This window comes from Anastrepha ludens, chromosome 5, assembly GCF_028408465.1.
Source record: "Anastrepha ludens isolate Willacy chromosome 5, idAnaLude1.1, whole genome shotgun sequence".
NCBI lineage: Eukaryota > Metazoa > Arthropoda > Insecta > Diptera > Tephritidae > Anastrepha > Anastrepha ludens.
In genome coordinates, this window is record NC_071501.1 from 93,985,987 (window position 1) to 94,005,098 (window position 19,112).

At 36.0% G+C, this 19,112-nt stretch overlaps 1 protein-coding gene across 3 annotated transcripts in view; it reads left to right on the top strand.

Moving 5' to 3' along the window:
• Window positions 1-19,112, top strand: part of LOC128863019 (uncharacterized) — a 263,898-nt gene that overhangs the window by 163,785 nt on the left and 81,001 nt on the right. For all 3 annotated transcript variants that reach the window (XM_054101903.1, XM_054101904.1, XM_054101906.1), the window contains one exon: window positions 16,662-16,694. In XM_054101903.1, the coding sequence (XP_053957878.1) occupies window positions 16,692-16,694 (3 nt within the window). In that variant the 5' untranslated portion in view covers window positions 16,662-16,691. The remainder of the gene's footprint in view (window positions 1-16,661; window positions 16,695-19,112) is intronic.

Genomic DNA, 19,112 nt, shown 5'->3' on the forward strand with positions numbered 1-19,112 from the left:
ATTTAAAATAAGTGCTTTTTTTCAAAAAAGGTGTTAAATAACATTAAAAAATGATTTTTTTTTAGTAACGCATTTTATTTATCTTTATATGGATTATCGGTTTGAAACGATAACTTTCGGTGTTTTTTTTTTAACTCTTACACGCCATTTTCAAAAAAATGGTTTTGAGAAAACGTGTTTCAAAGTTTTCAGAAGGTAGACAGTATACTCACACGAGGGACGGTACACAGGCCTGTAACTCCGAAATCACTTTGAATTCCGCTATAAAATTTTGAGGGCATATTTTCGTATAATAAATCTATCGATTGCAGAAAAAAAATCGATTTCTTGAATCTGACTGATAAGAGGCCCCCCTTAAATGCGTATAAATTTTGACTCCTCTACTGATTATTGAGTGTCGCTTCCAATACTTTTCAATCAACCTGTTCTCGTATCTCATATCAGGTTTATCAGGAGTTGCGTGCTTCATATATTCAGCTGATGCTTCCGCTTTTGATGCAATTTTTAGTTTAAAATTAAACTTAGCGCTGGCTGGAATTGCGAGGTGCCTGTGTGTGTGTGAATCTGTGCATGAAAAATGTATTACAGTTGTTTTTTTTATTTTATGTTGTTGTTGTTTCTTTTGGCACAAGGCATCCATGACCCCATTAAGAACAAACGCTGGCTTAGCTTCATGAACTGATGTAATTTTAACTCTATTCTTTGATATTCTTCATTCACTTTTTACTGCTTCTTATAATCGTTCTTCTTTAGCTGCTCATCGGCTAAACACTTTTCGGTTTCTGTTTTGCGGTTTAAGTGCTTTTCGATTTCTGTTTGTATTATTTTAATTTTGGCAAGCCATTTTAATTGTTTACTTTTTTCTATTTTCCATATCTACCTACATTCACAAGTTCACCTCATATCCGATGCACCATCATCACTTTTTGTGCGCTGCTTCTTGCTACTCTTGAAAGCATACATTATTATATACGTATATGTAATCTGCATGCATACATACATACATATGTCGGTATATGCAAATGTGTGTACTACTTTTTTACAATTGCTCTTCAGGCCATTTTTCACTCGCTTGCATTTTCATTCAATAAACGCTAACTCTTTGCTTTAAAATTACCATCGACAACACAGCAATTACGCGCTCACTGACAGCTGTTGTGCAACCGCAACAACAATAATTGACAGTCATTAAACAATTAAATGACATCAAGTGTGTTCTGTTACTCGGTGGCGAGTGACGATAATATTGATTATTATAGCATTAATATGTATGTAGTGACGTAATAGCGTTGGTGTTATTGACAATGTCTGTTTAGCGAGTATGATGACGGTGATGGCGTTCTGAAAAAGTGTAAACAATATCTAAAAACAGAAATTGTGCGAATGACAGACAACATTAAAAATAAAACGTTGCTTAATTGTTCCGAATAATTTTGCAAAAGGCCGCATATGCGCTTGTATGTGAATCTGTATGTGTAAATGGCCATATTTACGTTTAAATGCGAACTGAGAATTGAAAAAGTGAGTCAAAAATGCATAGGTGAAACTTAAGGGGGTAGTATGGTTAATTCGGTGTAAAACAAGCATATTTTTCGAAATTTTTTTTGTCGACACAGTTGATTTATTCAAAATTTTAAAATGACTTCATTATAAAGTCATATTTAAAGAATATTGTGTGAAATTTTCATTGATTTTTATGAAGAAATGAGTTGGTGGCAGCGAATCTTCGCGGACGTCTCATAAAAAAGTTTTATTGCGGTGTCCCTCAGAACTCATTACTGGATCAACTAAAATCAAAAAACCAAATTGATTTCATCAGCTAATAAAGTTTCGCAGGTAACAACGTCGAATTTTTTTTTTTTTTTTTTTTTAAATTTTTTAAAGCGCTTTGAAGTCAAAACACCGATTTTTCATAAAAAAAACTTGAAAACTTTGTTGTTTTAAAATATGACAAAATTTAAAAAAAAAAAAAACTCGACGTCATTACCTCGTGAATAAAGTAAAGAAACAAAAGAACCAAATTTGAAAAGAATCGGTGCAGTAGATATGAATCTACAGTGGACACCGACCGTAAAAAAGGCAAGTGTGAGAAAAACGCGTTTAAAGATTTGTGAAGATTTTTACAGCGTGAAATCCGGTTGGAGAGGTAGATACTTAATCCTTTGTGTCTTTGTCAATTTTACTCTAATGCACTTCAAACTTTCACACAATAATCTTAAGATGTTATAGAATAATTTAAAAAAAAAAAAAAAAAAAATGAAAAAAAAAAAAAAATACCATACTACATGAAATATCCAAATACGGAAAACAACAGAGAAATACCTAAAACTTCGGTACTGGCATCACTTATAGGAGCTTCCTCTTCACACTTGATGCCACTGCTATTGTGTGCCCTAATTTTCATTTCAGTTGTTACTTCATTTCATGACATTAGTTATGGCATACAATTTCGTCCAAATAAGCGATTTTTCTACAAATTCTGTGTCCCACTGCCCCAAGTAAGCTCACTTTTTGCAGCGCTTGTAGTATTTTTTCGTTCATATTAATAATGATAATATTTCTTATTGCTTAAATAGTACCCCCTTTTTCGGCATAGCCTTGTGGCTAGACCATTTTTAGCTGCAAACCAGTTCTGCAACTAATCGAATCTTAAACAGCTTTTCTTAAAATTGCGATGGTAGAACGGGGTCCTTCAGCCAGCCTGAAGTGCTTTAAACAAAACTTAAATTTCCACGAATATTAAAATCAACGGCAGCATTTCCTATTTCACTTTTAGCACTTCTTCTGCAATAAAATTGGATACATGCAGTTTTGATATTAATTTTAGATTGAGTTGAGAATGAAGGTATTTATTTTTCAAATCTTCAGCGTTGATTCTTAAAGGGTTACATGGGATTCGTCAGGTAAAAAAGGCCTATTTTTAATATTTTTTTTCTATGTTAAAAATTATTTATTTAATTGAAACTTTTTTCTGTCTTATAGATACATATTTAAAGAATAATTTCTGAAATTTTGAAAAAAAAAGTTAAAACTCCTTCATTGTGACGTCATTTTCGGTGACCCCTCGAAAAAAAGGTGCGTCCGCGTTGTCAGCATAACTCCTGACAGGCTCATCAAAAATGAAAAAACAAAAATAAGTATTTAAGTAAAAATTGGAATTTTGGCAGACATTTTTGCAAAAAAATGAAAATTTCGGTCAAATTTGCTTGACATTTTGTTTTTTTTTTAAATAGTTGTAATTGAAAAAAAAAACAAAATCCTTCGTTCAAGCACGAGTAAATTGTATTTCGAACACCTGTGTAAAATTTCATCAAGATCGGTTGAGTAGTTTTCGAGAACCTTTGACAACCGACTTTGAAAACACGGTTCCGAGAAAAACGCGTTTAAAGTTTTGAGTAACAATAACAGTGGCTTGGAGCGCACACATTCTAAAGGCTGTATCTCCGAATTTATTTTTCGGAACGACTTGAAAATTTAGGATAATATTCCTGAGATGTTGTAGAAATTAATAAGCCAAGATCGGTTGAGTAGTTTTCGAGAACCTTTGACAACCGACTTTGAAAACACGGTTCCGAGAAAAACGCGTTTAAAGTTTTGAGTAACAATAACAGTGGCTTGGAGCGCACACATTCTAAAGGCTGTATCTCCGAATTTATTTTTCGGAACGACTTGAAAATTTAGGATAATATTCCCGACATGTTGTAGAAATTAATAAGCCAAAAAAGAAATAAATCGATTTTTTGAACCAACGAAACCCATGTAACCCCTTAATAGCGCAGCTGGAAATGAAGTAGTGGACGCATTGGCTAGAGAGACTAGAGCCTCGTTACAAATGAAACGGAGTATTGGTTCTTGCCAATGGGACATCATACCATCAAAGAGGAGTTTAGCAGCGAAGAGCTAAGTTGGTGAGACGTAGACTGGCCCAAAATTGTGAGGCCACATAACTTTGGGTAAACAATTTTATAGCTCATTAAATTTTGATATCAAATTTGAAAAAAAAGGCGAGCCAAGAAGCACCTAGAAATAAGAATCCCTCCGTCTAAAAAGCTCATTGTACTCGAAGCTCTAGGAAGGAGGAACTTTCCGAAGGAAGAAAGGAGAGAAGTGACAGAGAGAAAGATATAGGATAGACAGACATAGCTATTTTTGTGAGAACTCTCAAGATTCTTTGAAAAATCTGAAAATATCCACCAGCTTGAAAGAACGAATTTTACTCATTCTCATGACATCGGAACCCAAAATTCGTAGCCTTGCTCTAGTAAATGTAGGACACTCACAGAGAAAATACTCAGTTTTATTCCTCCTCTAAACACGACAGGCAAATCGGGCCCGCAATGATTCCAATGCTGGTCAAATGCTGACCGCACGGGTTGTATTCTGTAATGATACCGACCATTAACCCAACGTCTTTTCTACCGAGTTTTAGAAGAAAGTTCGACAGTTTTCTGTTCGGGCTTGTCACAAAATACTTTGCTGTTCTGTAGCGCTGTAATGCAGGGCCATCGCTCTTTATGTTAATTGCATACAAAAATAAGAACTGCTCCAATTCATGACTTCTCTAGAACTGATTCTGGTTATTGACTCGGGTCACTGAGGGGTAACCACTGATCCGGCAAGATGCGTTTTCATAGTTCCCAACACAGTTTCAAGACGGCCGCCGTAGCCGAATGGGTTGGTGCGTGACTACCATTAGGAGTTCACAGAGAGAACGTAGGTTCGAATCTCGGTGAAACACCAAATTAAGAAAAACATTTTTCTAGTAGCGGTCGTCTCTCGGCAGGCAATGGCAAACCTCCGAGTGTATTTCTGCCAAGAAAAAGCTCCTCATAAAAATATCCTCCGTTCGGAGTCGGCTTGAAACTGTAGGTCCCTCCATTTGTGGAACAACATCAACACGCCCACCACAAATAGGAGGAGGAGCTCGGCCAAACACCCAAAAAAAGTGTACGCACCAATTATATATATATAACACATTTTCAATGAGGTTAGCGTCTGGGGACTGGGAAGGCGAGTCCAATACTCTGACGCCATTTTCTTTTTTTGTTATTTCTCAATGTGTTTTTCTGAGAGCAGTGGTTTTGATGATGTGGGACGGTAGGATATGTGCGCCTCTATTCCTTTTTTAGCAAGAACTGGTTGTGCTTAACGTAGTCACAAAGAGGGGCCCCGCTTAAAAACTTGGATGATCACTTTATCCTGCGGTTTGTCGTACCTCGCTTCAAGCTGTGCTCGGAAAAGTAATCAACATTTTTATACATCTTACTATATACCGCAGAATCCATATCACAACAACCTTTTTTGATTTTTTAATCACTTTTGCAGACGCTGCGTAAGATAATTTTGGCCCTTCGAATGCGAGCATAAAAATACTGCTTCGAAACGCTTCGCGTACTTCTCACTTATTTTTGTTTGGTTGCGTTTACGGGAAATTTTCGAACGACACTAACCTGACTTAGCACTGGCGTCGTAGCCCTTGAGTGGGACTATTATACAGCAAAAAGCAGAACGAAATATATCTTGAAGTTACATGAAAAAAGCCGGTTCTTTTCTTCTAACACAGACTGCAAGTAGAACCTGACTGTTACTAAAGACTCCGATCTGTTTCCCGCTTCATCTCCTCTCAATCATCCATTCTGCTACTCTCAGAATGGCAAAAATTTCCGTTTGGAAAACTGTTGCCATTCCTCCCATTAGCGTAATGATACTTATTACTATCGTTAAAGTAACATCTGGCTCCAGAACCTATTTCATTCTTGGATCCATCGGTAAAGAAGATATCCGTCAGACTGCTTTGAATACACTCTGGATTACTTCATTGCTCATGCAATGGAAATTTGATAACAAATTTTCTTCCAAATTAAACTGTGGCTAAAAAAAACTTAGGTGCCACAAACAGTTAAAGATTTCTCTGTGTCCCGAAGTTCCGTCTTCGTGTCAGAAACCATATTTATGGAATCTACACATTGCTTTTGTTGCTTCCTGCTGTAGCTTAAGATCCATTATTCATCGTCATCTTCATCCATTATTCCACTTACTTTATAAGCAGATGTTAGTATGAGACTAGGTGTCGTGTTGAGGAATTCGCTAATTCCAAGTCAGTCATCCGAAATCATATGTTTATACACAGGCATGCAAAGTGAAGTGTAAACCTCTAAAAATGCATAACTAAATGTACATTTCTCTTTTACCCTCCACCCCCCTTTTATTAAACAAATAATGCGTTGAAGCGTTGAGGTGAACTCAGCAGATTCCAACACGAAAGCAACAATTACTCACTTTGTCTGGAGCTGCATTACTGAAAATTTGGCAACGAAAAAAAAAAAAATGAAATTTAAAATCATAAAAGATGGATATATATTTTTTTAAATTTCTTGCTCCACTTTTACACACAAAGAATTGCGCTGAATATTTTCGAAACAAATATTTTGTTAAATTTAGCTGCAAACAGGGTAGGTTAGCTCAGGCATTCGTGATGTGCACGTGCCTGCTACCTGAGCCAATGTGGGCGCTACTGTCTGCAGCAAAGGATGCTGAGAAATATGTGAAATATATGAATAGAAATATGTGCCTACATACGCAACCTAGTGGTGACATGCATGGGCTCATGACCCAGCAGCAAGCTGGTTCAATTGTTGATGAGTCCCTTAGCGGTTTTAGCGCAGCGGATTCAAGCTTCCAGGTGATTCAGGTTCCAAAAAAATACTATTTTTAGTATATTGAACCTATCATTGCACTCTTCCTTTAGAGCCATCACACTTTTTCTATTACTTACATATGCGCTAGTACTTACATTGGCTACCAGCCTTCACTTTGCGTGTTCTCTTCGGTAAACTTGCCAATTATTTCGCTGGGATATTATTGTACATAAAATACATTAATATCGTTTGCTAGCAAATTGATATTCATGCGAAAAAAAGTGTTTTCTATATTCCATATTTCATCCCCTACTTCCCGTTCACTTTGACAATTCATACTAAAAATGGGGTTACTTTGCACATTACTTATACTTTCTTGCCTGCCTTCATCAAGTACGGCTTCACACCTTTTGTTTTCACTTAAAGCTCCAAAATATTTTATGGCCTTTGATTTTGCTCCATTAACAGGTGTAAATTATTATGATTTTAATAATTTACGAGCCTACGAAAAGTGTTCGGCTGCTGTATTTCGACATTTTTTTTTTGCTTCACTTTGGCGTAGGCCTTCAAAAGGAAATAGTGATGGATTACTTTCATTAAGTGTAACCGAAAATTGCAATTTGCGAAATATGTTGCACGTGGAGTGTTGGCAAAACATTTACGAGTAAAAGGAAATTACAAAATATGTTTATTACTGGCGTTCTTTAAGTGTAATGAGACGAAAGCAGGCTCCAACTTGGGAAGGAAAATATTGGAAAGTAGTGAAAAGGCCATAGTATTGGTATACCTCGAAAATGGTTATTCAACTGTTAAGCAACTCATTTTACTTATTGAAATTAAATTATTAAATTAAATGAAATTACTACATTTTAAGGGAGCTTTTAAAACAGCAAATTAAGTTCCTTTTATTAATGCAAATTCTACGTCTTACTAATTGTAGAAAAAGTTGAGCAGGCCATGCCAAACCTCCGAGCGTATTTCTGCCATGAAAAACCGCCTCATCAAAAACCATCTGCCGATCGGAGGCGGCATAAAACTGTAGGGCCCATTTGTGGGAAAAACATAAAGACGCACAACAAAAACAAGAGGAGGCACTCGGTCGAATATTCAATAAAGAGTGTAAGAGCCAATTATATATGCTTTTAACGTCAAAAGAAAGTATTTTAATACGTTTTGTCTGCTTATTTATTTATTTTGTAATTTCAATTATTTTTTCACGAAAATATAGTTCATACTACAACAAAAACCATACAAAGCTGAGTTTTGAACATTGTAGCAAAATTTGTAAAAATTCGGTAAATTACTTTTTACTCAGAATTAAAAAAAAAATTTAGTTACACAGTTTTATAGAATATTGAATTTTGTTATTGTATAATTAAGTGTAAGTTTCAAGTGAGTCAAAAATCACGTTGTGCAGTAGATGTTAAATGGAGGAAAAGTGCAAGACAATGACTGAAAAAAAAATCTCAAAAATTTGTGTGAAATTTGACCTACTTGAGGCTTTCATTTTACTATATCAAAGTTAGTATAATATTGTGTACGCTGGCCAAGTCTAGAAAACTGCAGTACTGCAAAGAGCTTTGTGTCAAGCCCGAATAGAAAACTGTCAGACTTTCTTCTGAAACTTGATAAAAAAGACGTTCGGTTGATGGTCGGCATTAAATCAGGGCAGAACCCATGATGTCAGCATATGGCCACCATTGGAATCATTGAGAAGTCGATTTGCCTGTCGTGCTTCGAGGAGGCGGGAATAACACTGAGTATTTTATCTGTGAGTATCCTGCATTACTAGAGCAATGCTACGAATTTTGGGTTGCGATGCCATGAGAATGAGTAAAATTCGTTCTCTCAAGCTGGCGGATATTTTCAGAATTTTCAAAGAATCTGCGATTTGCTCACATGACTAGTGATCTCGCTCCCTGTCTTTATTCTATCTTATCTCTTTCTCTCTGTCACTTCTCTCCTTTCCTCCTTGAATATCAGCCATTTTACTTTTCATAGCTTCGAATACAGGGCGCTCTTGGTTCAACTTTTTCAAATTTCAAGTAGACTAATGATAAGTTATCTTTTTTTTTAAATTAATCAAATAAATTTTTTTTATAAATTTTATTCAAAAACGAAAGCCACATACATATTTCCAATTTTCATACTTTGTGCAAAATATTTAAACATTCACTCAATTCGTGTCAAAATTTCACACTTTTTTTCGGTTTTTCATTCTCTCATGAAATTAAGTGTTTGAAGGGCTTTAAAGTTGCAAAGAACTAAATTTTCTAAAATTTTTTTTTTTAATATTTATAGTCACTCTGTGATACTAATTTTGATATACAAAAAATGCGAATATATCCACCAATTAAACACTTTTAGTTTTTACTTTTCGCCAAAACAAATATAGTACAAAAATATGCTTTGGAAAATTTGCCCTTAAATGTTCTTCAAATTTTTCAATAAATTAAAAAAATATATGTTAAAGACATATACAGTCTGTCTAATAGAAGTGTAGAAGAAAATGTATCCATGAATATTACATTTGCACAATTTCGTTATGAATTTTCCCTAGTCCATGTACGTATTTTTTCAACGTGTGATAAGGAGGGCAGCGGTTTTTTTGAATATTCTCCAGAATTTGAGGTCTTCTGCCCGTTAATATTCTCGAATCGTGCCTTTGGATCCATTCACACCACTTTTCCTTAGAACTGCTTCGGCTTTATGCAATGATAAGTTCGGTTTTGTCACAAACAGATCAATGATATTCTGAGCTTATTTTTTAAGAAAGCTTTGCTTTTTTGGGCCAGTTGCACAAGGCGTATTGCGAAAAGGATTTGCCTATTAAGCAGTATTTATATATTTTTTTAAATTTAATTTTAATCTTGGTTTTTTAAATTGAGGTTCACGCTTCGACTAGACAGACTGTAGATGTAGTAATACATGCCACAACTTCGTTCTTCGTGCTGTTTTAGAAAATCGAAAGAAAGTAATTGATTCATCCTATGAAAAAAAGTAGACGCATGGACACGGTGAAAAATATGTATGCAAAGAGAGAGAGAGAGCAAGAATATATATCTAAATAAATTCACAGCATTTGCAGAGAATACAACTAGACAAACTTTACAAAAAACGGAGAAGGGTCGACCGGTGTAGGTAAACGCCGGACACAAACCGTGGCAACAACGCACACTACTCCGAGCGTTTACCACCCGCACCCTGATTCCAGGGCCGCAGCAACGGCACAAATTTCCACAAGGCAATACCAATAAATCCGACGCCGGGATGGATAGCACTTTGTAGTACGCATAAGCACTAACCAGGGAACGGGAATAAGTGCCAAAAAGTAGGCACCAAAAAAAAACACCAAAAAAAATTGGGATCAAAAAACGACCCAAACAGTAGGCACCAAGGAAATATTATATAACGCCAAAAGGAGGCAGCAAAAATATATTTCCTAAAAGTTTGCACCAACAAACAAGCGCCAAAAAGTAGGCAGTGTTATTTCTCACTAGAAATTAGCAACCACAACGAAAAACTCAGGAAAAATAGCCTAAATTGTATCTAAGATATATATAAAGTATAGCTCTCTCTGTCCTTTCCCTCTACGTTATATCTTTTTTCTCTCTCGTGGAACGAAAATGGCCAACACGTTGCGTGGCCTTGAAATTTTACTCTCCATTCTCGTTCCTCCATTGACGCCTAAGAAGTTTCACTTCAAAAAATAATAATAATAAAAACTGCATATACAGCATTTCTAAATAAAATCTATAGTTTCAGGTGCATCTGAATTTTTTCCTGCTAAAAAAAAATAGATTTTGTCTCGACACATTTTATTATCAAGTAAACAACAAAGCCTCATTTACTTAAATTGTTTACCTGATATCCTTTCTTCATTAAAGTTTAATGCTGCTGCTGGTAAATCCCGTATCCGGCTGCACTTCATATGCATTCATATTTAATCATCTACATATCTATGCATGTATATATGCGCTCACTTACTTAGCTTTTCCATTTGTTCTACTTTTTCTGCGCTTATCAAGTCTTTCGCTTCATTTGGTATTTTTGCACCACTATTTGCGTTCTATGTTTTTCCCTATCTCGTGCGCTGCCACTCTAACAGCATCTCCCTTGTGCGAGTATTGTTAACAAAATATTCTCTCTGTGCTTAATTTACTGTTCATATTGCTCCAATTTCCCCTGTTTTGCTGTACTTTCCCTTTGATTTACATTTTTTCCTTTCTTATTTTAAGTGGCTCCATGTCTCCCGACCGATGCTTTGTGAATACTTAATGTAATACTTGCATGTGTATGCACTTATTTCCACTCTCATCCTCGAGCGCTTCCGTTTACTGTGTTGGTGATAATTTCACGCTTCAGTATCTTTTCGCTTTGGTTTGGTGGTCAGTCCTCTAATGCTCGAGTGAGCAAATCAGTGATAAACAGAACATGAATCCATGTACTTACATGTGTATGTGTGACAGTAAATATGTCAACGTATGTATTATGTGGTATATTAGTGTTAGTAAACTCCTACTTGTTCATAATTACGTACATAATATTCTTGGGATTTATATGTAAGTTCGCATGTTTTCACTGCCAAGGGGAATTGTTTGATTAATTCTCTTTTACTTGCTACTCATTTCGTTTGCTGCCAGCTTTGATAAGGGTTTCTTTTGTTTAATGTGGGCACTAGTATCAGCAAAGGGTTAGTTCCTCTAAACTATGTTCACATTACAAAATAAATTATTTCATTTTGAAGTAGTTTTTTTACTAAATCAAGTGGGTTCACACTTCTCACTCCTAGGCATTAATTATCAGTACACTTTCACTACCTTCTCCTCATAAATATTTTTTTATATTTGTATTACAGTGGTGGAAAAAAAAATAGACTCTTAGCCTTGAAATGCATTTGATCGTTCATATCCCCAATATTGTTGCACAATTGTTTAATAATTTTGTACTCGTTTCTTCATTCAAATCTAGTGCTCTCAACAACAACAAAAATATTAACCTTTCCATTAAAAAATAAGAGAAAACACGACTCTTGCTCATAGAGTACCTAAACAGGCTGGCAAAAAAAATAGACTTTTTTTCATTTTATTTCAAATTTTTTTCAAATAACAGCTATTTCACTAAAAAAAGGATACACAACTTTAAATACGCATTAATAATTAATGGTTGAACCTCGATTTTGGACTACAGCAGCGCACCTTCGGGGCATCGAGTCCACGAACCGCTCACACTGTTCCTTTGGAATTGTTTGCCAAATCTGTAACACTTTTCTCCATAGATCCATTTTATTCGTAGCTTTTGGCATTTTAGAGAGCTCTCGCTTCACTATTCCCCATAAATTCTCAATTGGGTTGAGATCTGGGCTCTGCGAGGGCCAGTACCCGAATACCTTCATTGTGCAGCCAAGTTTTTGTTACAGTTGCAGAGTGCGTCGGATCATTGCCTTGTTGAAAGCGCCAAATTATCGGCATCTCCTCTGAAGCATAAGGCATCATAACATTTTGTAAAATATCCAAGTATTTTGCCGAATCCATTATACCTTCGATTCGGTACAATGGCCCAACACCATAGTATGAGAAACAGCCCCATACCATTATATTTCCGCCTCCGTGTTTCACCGTTTTTTTTTTTGTATACCGTGCTGTCAGTTCTTTGCCTGGAGGTCTGTGGACATAAGTGCGACCATCGCTGCTAAAAAGATTCATTTTGCTTTCATCAGACCATAGTAATATATATTTCTCCAATTTTTGCTAGGCTCATTTAAATGCTCTTTGGCAAAAGACATTCTCTTTTGGATATTGTTTTTACTTAAAAGTGGAACATTTTTCGCTATGCGCCCGGGTAAATTTGCTAATTCCAAACGATAACGAACGGTTCGCGAACTGATAGGCAGGTTCAAAGTGTTTTTAATATCATTGGATGTGGCAAAGGGCTGCGACTTCGATATTCGAATCATAGCGCGGTCTTCTAGTATGGTCGTCTTCCGTGGTCTTCCGTGGTCTTCCTCGTTTTTCGTCGGTTCTATTTTTGCTTTTAAGCGCATTTCTCACTAAATGATCGGATCTTTTAACAATTTCGGCAATATTTTTGATGGTATAACCTTTTTCCCGAAGATTTTCTATGATTTTTTTTTCACTTTCGGTACAATGAACGGGGCGACCCATTTTACAAACTTTCAATTCAAAAGCACGCTAGTGAATAATTATTCATGATAATACAATACTGGATTAGCTGATTTCTTTGATTCGAAAAATTTTAAGTGGAAATTAACGGAGCTTTTCCCATTTAAACTGTTATGAGTCTATTTTATTTGCCAACCTATTTAGGTACTCTACGAGCATGGATGGTGTTTTCTCTTTTTTTATGTTGGGAAGGTAAATAATTTTGTTGTTGTTGAGAGCAGTATATTGAAACAAACAAACGTGTGCAAGATCGGTATTTAATATTGCAATAATATTTAAGATATGAACGATGAAATGCATATCAAAGGTAAGAGTCTATGTTTTTTCCACCACTTAGAAAAATAAAATTAATTCGATAGTAGTGCGCATATTAGCCCTTAAGATATGTATACCTGTTTTTTCAAAAATAAATATGGGAAATTTTCAAGGATATTCAAGATTAAAATAATATTTGTGATATCTATTCGACCCTATGTACCAAAAAATGAAACTTTTTTAAATTTCAATTCCAAAGAATTGTATATTTTAATTGATACATTTGTATATTATTTTTCTATTGTACAATAAAAACGTAGTAACCAGTCTCAATTGCTACCCAACGCCCTTTGCTTTTATCCAGATTTATCGCATCCATACAGTTTGTTGTTATTGGTATTTTGCTAATGCCACTTGCGCCTCGTGGATTACGCTACTTAGTTACACGCTTATTAACAACTTGCGCAGATTCAGGAATTTTTTCGGCCCAAGTATGTACGACGTCCTCTTATCTACTCGAATAGTACACAAATTAATTTGTGATACAAGCGACCGCATGGAAATGCCCTGTGGTAAATGGAGGAGATAGCCGCTCGAAGAAGAGTGGTTCGATAATGATATTCAATCAATCAAAATATGAAAGTATACTTTCCAGAAAAAGTAAGAGGTAAGCATAAAGTCCCGATTTCCACACATATACATCTGGTGGGGAAACACTGGAAATGCTCATTTGATATTTCATTTGCAGCTACACGGGCAAAATTGTCGTCAAAATTGATTTCGGCAACATTCGTTGCTATGATGCTCGACAATACGAAGAAGAAGCACAAAGCTTGTCGCTAGTACGGGAGACAAAATTCCCTCTCTCTCGTCCCGTCCGTCCTTCTCCAAGGAACAAAATGTTTCCCTTCCAAATGTTTCCTGTGTAAATCAGTACATTGGTATCAAATGAAAGAAATTTGAGGAGATTTTAATGTAGACCAAGGCAAATTGAACAGGTAACAGCAACAGGGCAAAACAACAACAGCACCATTGCATTTGGTTTTTGCTTTTGGTTCATGGAATTTCAAAATCTATAAGTTGAATTGACAGTTTAGAGTAATTTAAGGCAACTTAGAGACCGGAGATCTTAGAGAAAATAACCAAAATTGGAATCCTACTACTGCTACCCGTTTAATAAGCCTTGATATAGACACATATTTCAATAGGGTTACCAACTATTTAAAAGCGTAAAACGAAACAGATATGTAATTTAATAAAAATATTCCAAGGTGGATGTGAAAAGAAATATATTTGAAAACCTTTAACTTATAAATGTTACCACATTTTTAAAGTTTGAAGTTAATTTAAGAAATCAAAATAATTTAAGATATAGTTAATTAACCCTCCGTTGGGCACCCGAGTCTAACTTTTCTGGCCAGACTTTTTCGACTGTGGCCTTGAATTTAGCTTATTTTTATTATAGCTAACGACTTGAGCTTGCATGTAGATTCCTAAAATTGAATTTTCTATCGATTTATGGATATAAGCTTTTAAAAGGATCTTCGAATAGGATGAAAAAAGGCCAGACCCGGATGCCCAACCGAAGGTTTTAAAAAAGGTGTCCAACGGATGGTTAAAATTGATGCCAAGTGAATGCTGTGTGAGAAAGCCTTAGTTTAGACATATTTTTGAGTAGGGTTGCCACCTATGAAAATAATAATTAAATACTGAAGTAATGCAATACAAGGTGGTGCAAAATTAATCCTCTAATTCTCTAATTTCTGAATAACTTTTTTACTAAAATGATTTGAAGTGATGAAATATTTATTTTGGACTTAATGCGCTTAATTGTTTATCTGTTTGTACTTATATATAGCAGCTGTGTAGTTCACAAGTGTGAATTGCGAATTCAAAGGATAAAACGAAATTGTATTATATTCGCTCTTCCACCTCTTCATTTCTCTGATCTACTACCACCCCACAGTGCTTGGTGCGTGCTAATAAATCTGGGGTTCCTTGCTAATAGACGTACCGTTCAGTCCTTGATGTTTTTTGTTGTTATGTTACTCGTGGTTCTGTTGATTGTCCTGAAGTTCTTGAACAGATTGGCTTCAATTTTCCTCACAAAACTTTACGATTTTACTATCCACTCAACGTCAAAACAGTCAAATCAAGGTACTATAACGTTGCCTCTATTACAAGGGCTCTTACTGAGTTGAATAGTATCTACAGACTACTCGACCCAGATTTTGCTATGCCAAGATTTCTTTTCTGGACAATTTTGAAACATTTTTTATGGGTTTTTTTACTTTAATTTTTAAAATATAAAATATAGAATTGTTTTACTACTTTTTCTAATACAAATATAACAAGGTCGAAAATATTTGCCATATCTGTATTCCAGATGTAACAGATAAGATTGTCATAAAACCACTTCTTCATCAAATAAATAAAAATAAATATACAGTCAGTCTTTTCTACATCACCGAAACTACAACAACTATCATTATAAAAATTAGAGCCCTACCTGCTTCAGTCAGTAAATATTTGAAGAAAAAAGGTAATGTAGCTGCAAGTTACACATAAGAACTAGCCCCAAACTGGTTCAAAATCAATACATGTGACAATTTCCACAGAAAAGAAAAGCACAGAAATGCATAGTTCAAAGTATTAGTTAAAGATCGCAAGCGGACCGATACTGAACCAAAATTGACTCGTTCTGAGCCAGTGGAACTAACTACCTGGTACGCACACTTCTACATTCAGGTCTAATAACGTAAGCCCACACACAAATACATTTGTATGTGTGTTGCTGCTTACACGAGCTGTTCATTTCAATATTTAATTAAGTTACTGCTGTATTGGGAATAGTACTTGGAAACGCAGTTATTTTAAGGACATTGCTTTGATTTGTGAGCTCAGAGTTTGTGGCTGTGTGCCTCATACATATGAATGCTTTGGAAAATTACTAAATTAGTAGCTAAAAGTAGTGCTAAATAAATGTCGCTAAGTTAAGTTCTACTAACTTTTGATACTTAAAGCGCTGTTTCGAACGATGAATGTTTTCGTATATGCATCAATCTGTACATATTCATATGTGTGAGTGTGTATGAATCCCTGTAATTGCGCCGTTATTTCGTCATATGTACACGAACATACATTTGTACGTCACTGCCTACATTAAGCGCACGTGTGGGCTTGTAATACCGAATGCTGTTTTTTTTGTAAGGCGTAAAATCGGTGTAACATAATTTCCCAAATGTTGCTGCGTACTTGTTGTTGTACTTGCATGTATGTATGCAGAGCACTTTGGAGTGTATTTATACATCGAAAAGTTTTGGGTCAAACATTTTTTAATGTTTCATGTTGCGCCAATTTGGTTGCTAGTTTGCTAATGCCTTGTTGAAGTTAATTAATAAAAATGGCACAAGGGGCTTATAAAACAATATACAAATACAGATATATATAATATACAAATATACATATATACATTTATTCAAATACATCTACAATTATACGCTATGTGTAAATAAATTCATATACTAGTACATTTGTGAAATAAATACTAACACTGATCAAAATCTTTTGCTCCATTTCATTTCAGGAATAATTAAAAGTCGCCTAAAGTAACAAAATGGTAAGTAAAATTTAAAGTTCGGTGGCAACTAAATTCCCGCTGTTTGTCAGTAGATGCCGCCAGCAGTGCGTGCTAGTCGATGCTAACATAACCTAAACGTCATAAACCAAGCTTAGACATATGGTAAACAAACTGCTTCGACACATTAGTGATTTTGTTTTGGTATCTTATGCTTTTGGTTTGTAAAAATGTCTGATTTTGTGCCGAATAATCGTCATCTGCGGGAAGTGTTGATTTTCCTCTTTCATTCGCAAAAAACGGCGGTTGAAGTGCATCGAGAGCTATAAAAAGTTTATGGATATGCTGCTTTAAGTGAAACAATGTGCCTAGATTGGTTCCGTCACTTTAAAGACGGTGATTGATAATGTTGACGACCGTCCGCGTGAAAGCAAGCCAAAAACCTTCGAAGACGCTGAATTGGAGGCATTGCTCAATAAGGATCCGTGTCAAACGCAAGAAGTGCTTGCTTCACTATTAGGAGTTACCCGCCAATCCATTTCCGAGGGATTGTATGCTTTGGGAACAATTCAAAAACAGCAAGTCCCCTGTTCCTTATGAGTTAAAACCAAGGGATGTTGAACGTCGTTTTTTCGCCTGTGAACAACTGCTTCAGCGGTAAAAAAGGAAGGGGTTTCTTCACCGCATCGTGATGGATGATGAAAAATGGATTCATTACAGCAATCAAAAGAAAAGAAAGTCATGGGGACTGGCCGGTCATGCTTCTACGTCGTCGCCTCGGCCGAATATTCACGCTGTGCAGGTTATACTATGTATTTGGTGGGACCAAGTTGGTGCTATTTAGTATGAACTGTTAAAACCAAGCGAAACCATCACTGGGGATCGGTATCGACTTCAATTGATGCGATTGAGCCGAGTACTGCGCGAGAAGCGGCCGCAATACCCGGAGAGGCATGAAAAAGTGATTCTACAGCGTGGCAACGCTCGGCTTCACGTTGCCAAACCCGTGAAAAACCTACCTGGAAACACTGAAATGGGAAATCCTACCCCACCCGCCATATTTTCCAGGTATTGCGCCGTCCGAATGTCACCTGTTCCGATCGATGGCACATGGTCTAGCTGACCAGCAGTTCCATTCATATGAAGACATTAAAAAATGGCTTGATCAGTTTTACCGCGACGGTATACGAGATCTACCAGAAAGATGAGAAAAGTAGTAGCCAGCGATGGGCAATACTTTCAATGATTCATTTGTGACTATTTTTTCAGAATAAAGTTGTATTTTCATCAAAAAACCAGCGAGAACTTAGTTGCACACCTAATATAAGAAATGATTAGCTCCAAAAAAGAAAGAAAAAAAATTTATAAAAATATTTTTCTACTTTTTAATTTCGCGAGGTCTGAGTTTGTATTGCTAAAACTCCGATTTGAAAAATATAACTCTAAATATTTCAGTCCAAACGCAAGAAGCATTTCGTGTTTATAAAGAATTTAAGTATTATGGCTGCCTACACCCTTTTTTAAGATCACAATCCCATTCGTCCAGCTTTATACAACTTTTTCCAGTAAAACCGCGCTGAAAGTTGTTAGCTGGCTTAGCAGCTTAGGTATAGGTATATTTGATCCTTTTATTCCTGTATGGAATATAGGACCTCAACAAATTGTTTCCATTGGTCCTGATTTTGCGCCAGTATTTTAACTTCACTCCATGTTTTGTTTGTCTTTTCCACCTCCGCTTCAATAATCTTTCTCCAAGTGTTAGACGGTCTTCCTCTGCGGCGATTGTGCCCTGCTGGTTCCGTTCAACTGAAGTACTGGTGACGTTGGCATTAGGTAGGCGTAATGTGGGGCTAAGCTAGTTCCTATCTGTTTGGTAATTTTCTTCTTCTGATTTTTGGTTTGCCAAAGCCAAGTGTTTTGACTGGTATTCGGCGCATGATTTTACGCAGCCAGCGGCTAAGAAAAGTTTGAAGTGCTTGCGCATCTTTCTTCGACTGATTCCACCTTTCGCACACGTAAAGGGGAATCGACTTGACTTTAGACTCAAATATCTGCGTCTGGTATTCCTAGATATCTGTGGCAAGCGCCATATGGCGCTAAGTTTGCTGAATACTGTTTGTGCTTTCATTATGCGTTCTTTAATGTCTGCAATGGATCCCCCATTCGTCACAATAACACTTCTGAGGTAAGTAAGGAGTTTACTTCTTCGATCGGAGATCCGTTTAGGGTAAAGTTGCTTGCATCAGTATGATTATGCGGTAGTAAGCAGATATCATCTGCGTTGTCTAAATCTTCTAGACGATCTGCTAGACTTTATCAAATACCTCTCTTCATTTGAGTGGTGATGTCAGTAGCACATCAAGAAAAATCTTGAATAGTAGGGGGGGAAAGTAGCATCCCTGGTGTACATTTTTTATCTGCGTGACAAAAAACATGCTAAAATATGTTTCAGATTGTCCT